Below are 13,966 nucleotides of genomic sequence, written 5' to 3' on the forward strand. Positions count from 1 at the left end.
CTGCTGTTTGTCACACATTAACTATGCTCACGAGACCACTGTAGGCCCGACTGCGTTAAGGTACTATGTTAAGTTACTGTGGACTGCCTCTGCCACCTCACTACACTGTCCTCTAGGGGTCGCTACACTACCCTCTGGGGTGATGGGGTGATGGAGTGATGGAGTGGGTGCAGTTTAATGTAGAACAATCTTGTTTATCCAGTTCAGATTTCAACTTGGAGACCTGCAAAGCTGTATCCAAGAAACCACAGGACCTTGCTGGCTCTGAGAACATCACTGCTAACAATGTCTCTGTCTTCCTTCCACAGAACTCTGGGGAGGGTAAAAGCAGGGAAACACAAATAGGTAAAAGAGAGTCTGAGATGACCAGCAGGTGATAAGTTGCAGATAAATGATCAGCCAATCAGGATGGGTCTGATGGGCCAAGTTATTCATTACTGTTGCTATCCTGGCCTGCCTTTGTTATTGGATCCTGAGAGCTCTATGTCAGCCTGCAGTGTTGTTTTAGTGATATCATTTCTTCATAAAAGCTGGTTTAGTTTTCTCGGATAAGTTTCTATTCACCATCAGGAAGTTGCAGACAACCTGTTAGAGCAGGAACTTGGGACATAGGACACCCTTCTCCATTGACTCAGCATTAAAAGTCCATCTGAAGCTGTGAAAGAAATTCAAAGAACGTTTTTTCTAATGAACATAATGAGGTACGGAACACTGTAAATTAAAATTTATTTTTTAGTTTATTGTACTAATTTCTGTATTTAAATTTATTTTTTAACCATTGCATGGAACTTGATTACGGAAGTTTGCCGAATGCATTGCTGTTACTGTATTTGGTGCACAGTGTTGGTATGGTGCATTCATAGGCACATCATTGAAGGCAGATCAGGCTGCTTGTGTCGATGGTAAAGCAGGGTTATTATTTCAGGCCAATGAGCTTTCATTGCAAGAAGTTATCTCCCAGTTAAACTGATTACAACCCAGTCACTTGTTTCAACAACTTCAGACAGATCGACATATCCAGTACTTTTTGTTGTTATTTTGACATCTGGTATCTGCAACACTTTCTGAACCGTTTTGGATGCTTAGCAGTACCAAGACTGGTGAGAGTAAGATGTCAGAGGATGTCAGTGTCACACAGACAAAAATAGGCCTTTGGTCCATCATTGAGTTGCTGCCTCGTGATTGGCTGATCAGATATTTGCATTAACGAGCAGGTGTACAGGTGTACATAATAAAGTGTACAACTGGATGTATAGGTAATAATGCAAATATGAAATAAAAGTAAACTTCCATTTGGGCTAGGTGTATGTACAACATGAAATTTATTCATGTGTTGTTTGAAGTTTGGAGGATACAATAACTCTCGGCTTTGTAACAAGTCATGATGTAAAAAAATTATCATGTATGAAGTGATGAACTTCATCAATTTTTTTCACTTGCGGCAACTCACAAAGAGATTTTTGGAAAGAGTAGCTCGGTCAGCTTGAGTGTCACTTCACGTGGGGCCCTCAGAAGGAAACCATTGACGTGGAAGATGTGATATATGAGATGCTGTAAATCTCATTGTGAAATATCAAGCCACGTGTCACAACCAACTGGCTTTCATAAATTGTCTTCAGGGAAACAATAGAGAAGCAATTCAGAATTTAAATGAAACTCTCACAATCCCTCATTTCGCCAGAAAGCAAAGTTGTTTAATAAATGCAAGTATCACTTTGGAAAGACGTCTGAGCACCATCCAATATCAGCTATTAAACCACAAGGGGATTTTGCAGTTCTATGTTTAAGAAATGGGTAGTATTACAAAATGAAGGGGATCTACAGTAATCTTCTGTAATTAGATGATATTCAGCCAGGAAGTTTGAAGAGATTTGACATGTCAACAAATACACTCAAAAACTTCTGTACTTGTACCATGGAGAGCATTCTGACAGGCTGCATCACTGTTTGGTATGGTTGGGCTACTGCACAGGACCGAAAGAAGCTGCAGAAGTTCGTAAATCTAGTCAGCTCCATCTTGGCTACTAGCCTACGAAGTATCCAGGACATCTTTCGGGAGCGGTGTCTCAGAAAGGCAACGTCTATGATTAAGGACCTCCAGCACCCAGGGCATGCTTTTATCTCACTGTTATCATCAGGTAGGAGGTACAGAAGCCTGAATGCACACACACACTCAGCAATTCAGGAACAGCATCATCCCCTCTACCATCCGATTCGTAAATGGACATTGAATCTTTGGATACTACTTCACTATTTTTAATATACAGTATTTCTGTTTTTGCACTTTTTAAATCTATTCAATATATGTAATTGATTTACTTGTTTGTTTATTGTTATTATTTTATTTATTTATTTATTTTTCTCTGCTAGATTATGTATTGCATTGAACTGCTTCTGCTAAGTTAACAAATTTCTCGTCACATGTCGGTGATAATAATTCTAACTTTTTACTTTTTCCTTTTTTTTCCTACTAACTTCAATAAAGCTGAAATTTGCAAATATACTTTCTTTACAATTATACACAGTGTACGATCTGTTATTTCTTGCCGATGGTGAAATGCATGGGGACAGTACTTACACAGCATTCTCTCAGATAGGGGTGTGGGTGGTCGAAACTTTCTGGCTCTCCCAGTCTGGTGGGACCCAAGTCCTAGATGTACGGAGTTGGGGAAAGGTGGGTTTCTCACCGCTGAATACATTGGCTTGTTAGTGAGAGGCTAACCAGTCATGTTTCTAGAGATGTCCGCTCAAACAGAGGCTGTGCACTCTTGTCCTAGACTCCCCCACCATGAAAAACAACCTTTTAACATCTAGTCTGTCTGGGTCTTTCACCATTCGAAAGGTTTCAATGAGATACCACCCATCCTTCTCAATTCCAGCGAGTACAGGCCCTGAGCCATCAACTGTTCCTCGTATGATAACCCTTTCATTCCCAGAATTATCCTCTTAAACCTCCTCTGAACCCTCTCCAATGCCAGCACATCTTATCTTAGTTACTAGATCTCATAGAATGGATGCAAACATTGCTTTTGCCTTCCTCACTACCAACTCAAAATGCATGTTAAATTTAGGGTATTCTGCACAAGGGCTCCCAAGCCCCTTTGCATCCCAGAATTTTTGGATTTTCTCCGCATTTGGGAAATAGTTTGCACTTTTATTTCTTCACCAGAGTTCATAACACTGTATTTTCCAATATTGTATTTCATTTGCCATTTTCTTGCCCATTCTTCTAATCTGTCTAAGTCCTACAACATTCCTGTTTTCTTCTCAAAAGAGAAACTGGGAAACAAAGACTAGTTAGAGTAACACCTGTTTTTGGCAACATGCCAGAAACATCGGAACTAATGAGGTGCATTCTGAACTTAGGTAATATACCAGAGGAAGATGCTGCTCTAAACTGTCATAATTTCCAGTCCCTAGCGGCTTTCAGGACAGGATGGAGGAGCTGTATTCATGGTGCGGCAAATTCATCTCATTTCTGAGAATGCAGCAGGCTGAGTTGATCTTAGAGTAGGGTTAAAGGTCAGCACAACATGTTCTATGTTCTATGCTGATCTATGTTCTTTCAGAAATGTGCAGCAGGATCAGGGGACATTGCTTATGCAATTGCACTGTGAACTGGTCTGGTAACTCATAAATTGCCAGACTTCAGTGGAGTTCACAAAACAGCTTTATTTCACTAATGTTATTGATGTTCTAGGTCTTCTAGACATTGTGTCTGACTATTGGTGTCTGTTTGGGGAAAAGCATCCTTCCTCAGATGCAGACTGACAGGCTGAGCATTTCCAGGTTTTCAATGCCATAATTTTAAAAAATTGTTGTTTCTCTCTTGCAGCAACACACCGGAAGATTTATTGAAAGAGAAGCTCGATCAGCTGCAGTGTCACTTCACATGGAGGCCACAGAAGGAAACTATTGACTTGGAAGATCTGATGTACAGATTGCAAGATTCTATCGATATGAATATGAAGTATGAAGATCAGTCCTACAACCAACTTGCTTTTGTAAACTGTCTGCAGGGCAAATGTGAGGAAGCAATTCAACATTTAAAGGAAGCTGAAAAGATTCTGAGGGAGAACCACAAAGATGAATTTGAAAGAAGAATCATCATCACCTATGGAAACTTTGCCTGGGTGCATTACCACATGGGACAGCTGACCAAGGCCCAGACCTACCTGGACAAGCTGGAGATGATCTGTAAACCGCTCAGTGATGGCCCTTGCTATACAGCAATGATCCCTGAGGTGTACGGGGAGAAGGGATGGTCATTGCTGAGTTCTGCTGCTGAATACTATGAGGAGGCAAAGGAATGCTTTGCAAAGGCTCTGGAACAAGACCCTGATAACACCGAGTGGATAATGGGATATGGGACTGTACTGTTTCGTCTAGAAGCATTTTCTGGAACCCCAGAGAGTTGTGATCAGAGTCAGTCAGTGAAGTATTTCCGACGAGTACTGGAGCTTGATCCAGATGATGCTATGGCCATGGTGCTGTTGGCTCTAAAACTGCAGAGGCTAAGGCAAAATGAGGAAGCAAATGAATTAGTTGAACAAGCTTTGCAGAAGAACTCTGATCTTCCATATGTGCTTCGCTATGCTGCAAAATATTATAGACAAAGGGGATCTGTGGAGAAAGCAATCAGGCTCTTGAAACAAGCATTGGAATTAACTCCACACTCTTGTTTCTTACACCACCAACTTGGATTGTGCTACAGAAGTAAGCTGAAATACTCTCGTAGCAGATCTCCTCGCAATCCTGAATTTCAGCAGAAGGTTAAGTTGATCAATCTATGCAAGTATCACTTTGAAAAGGCTTTTGAGCACCGTCCAAGATCAGCTGTTAAACCACAACTGGACTTTGCAGACACCTGCATAATAGGTGGGGAGTATTCCAGAGCAGAGGAGATTTACAGTAGATTGGTGGAGTTAGTGGACATTCGGCCAGAAAATATGCAGAGCATATGTCTGGAAGCTGGGTTGTTTGAACTGCACCAGAAAAAATCGGAAACAAATGCTGTCAGCCTCTTCCTGAAAGGAGTGAAAATTGAATATAACTCAAGAGAACGGAAAAAATGTCGCATGAATTTGCTTGAGTGGGCAGATAGGAAACTTCGTGTAAATGCACATGACAGCAAGGCTCTTGGTATCAAAGCATTTCTGTATCAGCTGGATGGGATCAAGGGTAAAGCTACTGAATACTTTGAGAAGGCCTTGGAGTTTGATCCTGGCAATGAGCAATATGTGAGTGCTCTTTCTCAATTACGTATCTGAGCACCACTGGGATGTTTAAAAGATGCATTTCCATCTGCTCTGAAGATAGGTTTGGTGGGTTGTTGCTTTACTAGTTATATCCTCTTAGCACCTTCTCTTACTCATTAGTGTTTGATTTGCAAAAATGGTCTCACTGTAACTATACACAATTATTGTGATTCTTTAAGAAATATTAATTCCTCATGTACTCTGAGCAAATTGAATTTAGTTGTGCTTCTCTGGACTCTGGAAAGATGGGATTTGGGAAACTGCAGCAAGTGGAGTTAAATGAGAAATCAAATCTTTTTCCAGATTGGTTTGTTTGAACTATTAACCATTGAATGTATTTTACTTTTCGCCTGTATTTTGATGTAGAAGTGTAACTCTGGAATGATTTTTCGAGTGCGATTGTATCTTAAGAATCATTGTAAATTATCCTCTTCAGATTTGTCTGGTAATTAAAATTTCAAAGCAGAAGTTGGTCTTGTCTTGACAAAAATCAAAAGAACACAAGCAACAATTCCTTAACAGCATGATTCTACGCTGCTCAGCGTGGTGGAGGAATGGCTTGGAAGGGGGAATGACTGGCGAGTGGCAGTGGAAGAATTTTGGGCATAATTAATGGAATTTCAAAATAGAATAACAAAAAATATGATATCTCTGGTCAATATGTACTTATTGATAACATTATAAAACATTTTGAACTTTAAAGTGAAAGGGATGATTGCCATTCTCACACCATACGAGTCAATTGAATTAATCAGATAGAACCACAGAAGTTGTTTGAGAATTCAGCATTTCCCCACCTTACAGCAGTTTGAGTGCCATAAATATTCCATCACAGAATTCATAGACTACCCCCAAATAACTCGGCATATTAAATATGTTTGATCTTACATCCCTTGGGTGTGAAAAAATAAACACAATATCATAAAGAAGCAGCATTTTTGATCATTTTTTGTCAAAATTCACAACATGAATGGTTCTCTGGGGACACAATCACTCCATGGGGCTATCCTGTAGTTGGGAATCAATGGTAAAGATTGAGTTTAATTCCAGGCAGAGATTGAATTGTTGATTGGTGAAGAGGCTTGTGTATTCAGCCATTACTATAGCCTCACTGGCCCAGTTGTCACAATTACATCCATGTGACCAAATAACCAGCTAAAGCAAACAGCTTTGGCATGTGGATGGAAACTGGGGTACCTAGATGAAACCTATGTGGGTCACAGGCAGAACAAATACAATCCTTACAGACAGTGGTGGGAATTGAACCTAGATCACTGCCTCTGTAATAGTGTTATGCCAATGACAACGCTATAGAAGTAACCCTTATCACACCTTGCAGGTAGGCAGAAAGTATGGGGACGTAGTAGATTTACACAGACCCAAGGGGACCAGGCTCAGTCAATGAGCTGAAGTGGTCGACCTGTCTGAAGAATCACCCAACATCATGCCTACAGCACTAAAGTTGGCAAGGGTTCTGTATTTTGTCCACATTGGCATTTTGTCCACAAGAGGCTCAGGGGGCAGGGCCTCACATCATTGGACCAAACCAATTTTTTAAAGAGACATGACCAGCAATTGCAAGCACTCATTGTAACTGTGAGTCTCTCCACCCATAACACAACAGCCGCTGCAGCTCTTCAGCAAACCTTCAGAGTCCCTCTTCATAGTAGGCAGGAAATTCTGTGGGACAGTGTAATTTCCAAATACTGGTGCCATCTCAGTCAGGGGAAATAAAAAGAAAGAAGTTCAAAGTGAGTGAAAATATGTTGAAAGGAATAATGGACAATGCCAAAAATTTGAGTGACACACAGAAAATGCTGGAGGAACTCAGCTAGCCAGGCAGAATCTATGGAAAAGAGTACAGTTGACGTTTTGGGCCGAGACCCTTCGACAGGACTGGGGAAAAACAGATGAGTAGTGCATTGAAAGGTGGAAGGAGGGAAGAGAGAAACACAAGGTAATAAGTGAAACCAGAAGGCACAGGGTAAAGTAAAGAGCTGGTAAGTTGATTGGTGAAACAGATACAGGGCTGAAGAAGGGGAGTTTGACAGGTGGGGATAGAAGGCCATGGAAGAAATAAAAGGGGGAAGGAGTACCAGAGGGAGGCAATGGGCAGGCAAGGAGATAAGGTGAAGGAAGGAAAAAGGGATGGAGACTGGTGAAGGAAAGGGTGGAGAGAGGACCATTACCAGAAGTTTGAGCAATCGATGTTCATGTCATCAGGTTGGAGGCTACACAGATGGAATATAAGGTGTTGTTCCTCCAACCTCAGTGTGGCCTCATCGTGACAATAGAGGACCCTATGGATTGACATATCAGAATGGGAATGGGAAGTGAATTAAAATAGGTGGCCACTGGGAGATGCCACTTCTTCTGGTGGACAAATCAAAGGTGTTTGGCACAATGGTGTCCCGAACTACATCAGGTCTCACTGATATAGAGCAAGCCACAGTGGGAATACCAGACACAGCTTATGACCCCGACAGACTCACAAGGGAATTGTCGCCTGAACTGGAAGGGCTGTGTTGGGTCCTGAATGGTAGTGAGGGAGGAGATGTAGGGGCATGAGTAGCACATTAACTTCTATATTACTGACAGCCACTCATAACCCTAATCCTCGGATACCCTTGGCTGTCCCAGCAGAACTCATGATCAACAAGGGGAATCTTCAGTGCGAAGTAGCCTTAAATCTTCTGTAGATCTAGTCCTGCCCTCAAGGATAGACAAGTCGGTTCCGACCAATGTGAATATGTGTGTCCCAGCCTGGCCTAGTGAGGCCGCACGGTAACTAGAGAGAGGGAATCTCCAGCACAACCAGTCTGGAAATCTTGTAGCTAAGCCTAAAGGATCCAGTTGCCAGGTCCCAGGGAGAGGAAAGACTCCAATATGCAGACCCTTAGACCCTTTTCCCAGGGGCGCAAGGACCTTTTGAAGCACCTTGTTGCCGTCGCCTGAGGATGCGATAGAGCCTCGTAGACCTCGGGAAGAGACTCGGATATCGGTTGCACCACCCTTGCCATCTAAGAAACCTCAGCAAACCTGACGCAGGGTGCGATCATTTGATGTGGCCAGAGGGCACCCAAACAGCTTACAGCTTTCAGGGCAGGGGATATCACTGTTCAATCGGTTCATTAGGTGCATTTAATGTCAGAGAAATGTATATAATATACATCCTGAAATTCTTTTTCTTCGCAAACATCCACGAAAACAGGAATGCCCTAAAGAAAGAATGACAGTCAAATGTTGGAGCCCCAAATCACCCCTCCCATGCATAAGCAGCAGCAAAGCAATGACCACCCCCCCCCCAGCAAAACATCAACAGCATATCGAAAAGCGGCCAAACATGTGGCCCCGAGAACCGGTCACTTTTCCTCAAAGCGCCAAAGTCAGACTGTAACTCCAGGTCAAGGTCTTCAAAAGAACCTTGAAAGGGAAGAAAGGCGGTATCAAAGATAGAAATAGAGCTGTTTCTGAAGAAGCAAGCAAAGGAGTCGCTGTTAAGTGCCATCATGTTCCTAAGCTCCGAATGGACTGTTCGACTGCCAGTTTGTTATACTCCACTGGTCTGTCTGGAACAGGAGGACGAGGTTGGGGTTCCTGGGGCCAAAGATCTCATCCAACACTGCAAGCAGAAATGGACCAGTGTGCGAGAGGATTTGCTGAAGTCCACCAGGAAGGCAGGAACCAAGCCAAACTGAAGGAGCGGTTTGATCAAGGCACAACTGAGCAGGCGTGTGGATGTCAGCAAGTTAGACTGGCAGGAAGAATTTAAAAGGAGAGCATTTTTTCTTCAGCGGTTTGATCAAGAAACGAGTGTGCAGGCGCATGGACATCAGCGAGTTAGACCAGTGGGAAGAATTTAAAAGGAGAGCATTTTTTCTTCAGCAGTTTGATGAATGCACGACTGAGCACACGTGTGGACACATAAGTTAGACCAACGGGAAGAATTTAAAAAGAAAACAGCTTTATAGAGCGGGCACTTGAGTGGAGGGAATGAGAGTAGGAGGGCTTCGGCGATAATGGGTCTAGGCGAGGTAAGCTCCTTGTGTAGAATAGAAACCGAAGGTATGTCTGTGAGGCCAGTGTTCTGTACTGGGTGTCAGATGTGAGATGCTTGGGAGAGCCCCAGCCTCCTGAACGGCCACATCTGTGCCAGGTGCGTCGAGCTGCAGCTCCCTAGGGACCAGGTTAGGGAACTGGAGATGCAGTTCGATGACCTTCGTCTGGTCAGGGAAAGTGAGGAGGTGATAGGGGAGGTGATCCCAGGTTCTGGGATGTTTCTGATTGTGTCCATGATATCCTGAAGTGGGAAGGTGAACAGCCAGAGGTCGTGGTACACATTGGTACCAATGATATAGGTAGGAAAAGGGAGGAGGTCCTGAAAACAGATTACAGGGAGTTAGGAAGCAAGTTGAGAAGCAGGACATCAAAGATAATAATCTCAGGATTACTCCCTGTGCCATGTGACAATGATAAATAGAATGAGGTGGAGGAAAAATGCATGGCTGAGGGATTGGCGCAGGGGGCAGGGATTGGCAGGTGTGACCTGTACAATAAGGATGGGTGCACTTGAATCCGAGGGGGACCAATATCCTGGGAGGGAGGTTTGCTAAGGCTATTGGGGAGAGTTTAAACTGGAATTGCTGGGAGGTTGGAACCGAACTGAAGAAGCGGAGGAAGGGGTGGCTGGCCAACAAATAGGGAAAGCTTGTAGGCAGTGTGAGAGGGAGGATAGGTAGGCGATAGAGAAGAGATGCACTCTGACAGATGGTTTGAGATGTGTCTATTTTAATGCAAGGAGTATCATGAGAAAAGCGGATGTGCTCAGAGTGTGGATCACTACTTGGATCTATGAAGGTGTGGCCATTACAGAGACTTGGATGGCTCAGGGGCAGGAATGGCTACTTCAAGTGTGAGGCTTTAGATGTTTCAGAAAGGACAGGGAGAGAGGCAAAAGAGGTGGGGGCATGGCACTGCTGATCAGAGATAGTGTCACAACTGCAAAAGGAAATCATGGAGGGAGGACCACAGTCTGTGCAGATATCCTCCTCGCTGAAGATCAAGACTGGCGCACCCCTAAGGGGTGTGTGCTTATCCCACTGCTCTACTCTCTGTATGCACATGATTGTCTGGCTAGGCATAGCTCAAATAAAATCTATAAACCTGCTGACGATGCAACCATTGTTGGTAGAATCTCGGGTGGTGACGAGAGGGCATAAAGGAATGAGATATGCCAACTAGTGGAATGGTGCAGCAGCAACAATGTGGTACTCAATGTCAGTAAATTTAAAAGAGCTGATTGTGGACTTCAGGAAGCGTAAGATGAAGGAGCACATACCAATCCTCATAGAGGGGTCCAAAGTGGAGAGAGTGAGCAGCTTCAAGTTCCTCGGAGTCAAGGTCTCGGAGGATCTAACCTGGTCCCAAAATATCGATGTAGTCGTAAAGAAGGCAAAACAGCTGCTATACTTTATTAGGAGTTTGAAGAGATTTAGCATGTCAACAAATACACTCAAAAACTTCTATATTTTTACCGTGCAGAGCATTCTGACAGGCGGCATCACTGTCTGGTATGGAGGAGCTACTGCACAGGACTGTAAGAAGCTGCAGAAGGGTGTAAATTTAGTCAGTTCCATCTTGGGCACTAACCTACAAAGTACCCAGGACATCTTTATGGAGCAGTACTTCAAAAAGGCAGGGTTTCTTCTTAAGGATGTCCAGCACCCAGGGCATGCCCTTTTCTCACTGTTACCATCAGGCAGGAGATACAGAAGCCTGAAGGCACACACTCAGCGATTCAGAAACCGTTTTTTTAATATACAGTATTTCTTTTTGGCATATTTTTAAAAATCTATTCAATATATGTAATTGATTTAATTGTTCATTTATTATTATGTTTATTTTATTTATTATTATTTTTCTCTCTCTGCTAGATTATGTATTGCATTGAACTGCTGCTGCTAAATTAACAAATTTCATGTCATATGCCAGTGATAATAAACCTGATTCTCATTCTGATTGTCTACTGAGTCTCTGTGGGTGGAAGTTTGAAATAGGAAGGGGTGAATAACTCTACCAGGTGTTTTTTTATAGACCACCCAATAGTAACAGGGACATCGAGGAGCAGATAGGGAGACAGATTCTGGAATGGCGTAATAACAACAGCATTGTCGTGATGGGAGATTTTAATTTCCCCAATATGGATTGGCATCTCCCGAGAGCAAGGGGTTTAGATGGGGTGGAGTTTGTTAGGTGTGTTCAAGGAAGTTTCCTGACACAATATGTAGATGAGCCTACAAGAGGAGAGGCTATACTTGGTCTGGTATTGGGAAATGAACCTGGTCAGGTGCCAGGTCTCAGTGGAAGAGTATTTTGGAGAGAGTGATCACAATTCTATCTCCATTACCAGTGCGCATGCGCCGGTCATGCATGCAGCCTGTTACAGCCGTTCCGACTAGTTTTTTACTTCTTTCTTCTAACTTCTTTAACTTACGTTATTTGTTGTATTTTTTTCACGGTAACACGTTGAAGCTGCACCCTCTCTAACATGCTGGTGGAGAGAGTTTTATTTGGGTATTTAGCGCTGGAAATAGTTACATGCGGACACGTCTTATTAACAGGGCAGCAATATGGTCGCATTGTTTATTCCAGGGACCAGCTGATTGCGCTTATGCCGGCCGGTTTAGCGAGCAGAGCGGCGGACACCCTGGCTGAAATCTGGAGGAAAACACACAGATGTTGCAGAAGGGGATCACAAAGGCGAGGAAAGAGGAGCGGGTCGAGACAACAGAGACTTATGGAGAAGAGGTTTTCGGTGGGTAATAAAATGGATGAGTTCATAGTGCTAGCCAGGCGTCAGAGAACATTTCGGGAGAGCAGTGTTATGCGTTTTACTGAAACAGGGCTGCACGAGGACATACCCGATCAAAACTTTTCCATGGATGGCTTCCAGACCGTTCAGGATGACTGGAAGTGCACTGAGAGCGGTAAGCGTATAGGAGTTGAGTGCTTACTGTTCTGGTTAACAACGGATGGTGCAATCCGGGTCATATTACGATCGAGGAACGTGTCTGTAGACCGGATATTGAACTTTTTGCTGTTGGACTCCGGCCGTATTCCACCAAGATACAACACTGGGTGTCACGGGAGGTTGTTCCTGCCTGTGGCCATCGAACTTTGCAGCTCCTCCCGTGGAGGGTCAGACACTCTGAGCCAATAGGCTGGTCCTGGACTTAGCTGGCATGGTTTGCATATTGTTGTTTGATTGTTTGTGGTTTTTGTATTGCTATATTTATACTCTATTCTTGGTTGGTGCGGCTGTAACAAAACCCAATTTCCCTCGGGATCAATAAAGTGTATCTACCTATCTATCTGTCTATCTATCTATAGCATTGGAGAGGGATTGGAAGAGACAAGTTAGGAAAGCTTTTAACTGGAGTAAGGAGAAATATGAAGCTATCAGGCAGGAAAGTGGAAGTATAAATTGGGAGCAAATGTTCTCAGGGAAATGTACAGCAGAAATGTGGCAAATGTTCAGGGGACATTTGCATGGCGTTCTGCATAGGTACATTCCAATGAGACAGAGAAAGGAGCCTCTAGTGATGGTAGGGTATAGGAACTGTGGTGTCAAGTCAAGTCAAGTCACTTTTTATTGTCATTTCGACCATAATTGCTGGTACAGTACACAGTAAAAACCAGACAACGTTTTTCAGGACCATGGTGCTACATGAAACAATACAAAAGCTATACTGAACTACGTAAAACAACACAAAAACTGCACTAGACTACAGACCTACTCAGGACTGCATAAAGTACAGAGAACAGTGCAGGCATTACAATAAATAATAAACAAGATAATAGACAGCGGAGGGCAGTAGGTTGGTAAACCGATGGCTTGAGGAAAAAACTGTTGCATAAATAAACACTGAATGGCAGCATCCAGGATCACGTCTGTTTGTGTACTCCGACCGACTATTTCATTGGAGTCGGATGTAATCCAATTTAATGTCCATTGGAGAGCAGGATGGCTATTGAAAATCTAGTCAAGAAGAAAAGAAAAGCTTGCAAAAGGTTCAAATCTAGGTAATGATAGAGATCGAGAAAATTATAAGGCTAGTAGGAAGGAAATTAAGAATGAAATTAGGAGAGCCAGAAGGAGTCATGAGAAGGCCTTCGTGAGCAGGATTAAGGAAAAGCCCAAGGCATTCTACAGGTATGTGAAGAACAAGAGGATAGGACGTGAGAGAATAGAACAGATCAAGTGTGATAGTGGGAAAGTATGTAAGGAACGGGAAGACGTAGCAGAGGGACTTAATGAATATTTTGCTTCAGTATTCACTACGGAAAAGGACGTGAGTGATTGCAGGGATGACTGAAAAGCTTGAGCATATAGACATTAAGACAGAGGATGAGCTGGAGCTTTTGGAAAGCATCAAGTTGGATAAGAGACAGAATCTACAAGCATTTGGATAGACAGGGACTTATTAGGGAGAGTCAACAGGGCTTTGTGCGTGGTAGGTCATGTTTGACCAATCTATTGGAGTTTTTTGAGGAGGTTACCAGGAAAGTGGATGAAGGGAAGGCAGTGGATATTGTCTACATGGACTTCAGTCAGGCCCTTGACATGGTCCCGCATGGGAGGTTAGTTAGGAAAATTCAGTCGCTAGGTATACATGGAGAGGTGGTAAATTGGATTAGACATTGGCTCA

At 43.2% G+C, this 13,966-nt stretch overlaps 1 protein-coding gene across 1 annotated transcript; it reads left to right on the top strand.

Moving 5' to 3' along the window:
- Window positions 1-625: 625 nt before the first annotated feature.
- LOC140185942 (interferon-induced protein with tetratricopeptide repeats 1-like) lies at window positions 626-5,674 on the top strand. Its single transcript, XM_072239740.1, has 2 exons — window positions 626-701; window positions 3,836-5,674. Exons 1-2 carry the CDS (start codon window positions 688-690, stop codon window positions 5,268-5,270), a joined length of 1,449 nt encoding a protein of 482 aa, XP_072095841.1. The 5' UTR covers window positions 626-687; the 3' UTR covers window positions 5,271-5,674.
- The last annotated feature ends 8,292 nt before the right edge of the window (window positions 5,675-13,966 follow it).

The sequence above is a fragment of the Mobula birostris genome, chromosome 21, assembly GCF_030028105.1.
Source record: "Mobula birostris isolate sMobBir1 chromosome 21, sMobBir1.hap1, whole genome shotgun sequence".
NCBI classification, from domain to species: domain Eukaryota; kingdom Metazoa; phylum Chordata; class Chondrichthyes; order Myliobatiformes; family Myliobatidae; genus Mobula; species Mobula birostris.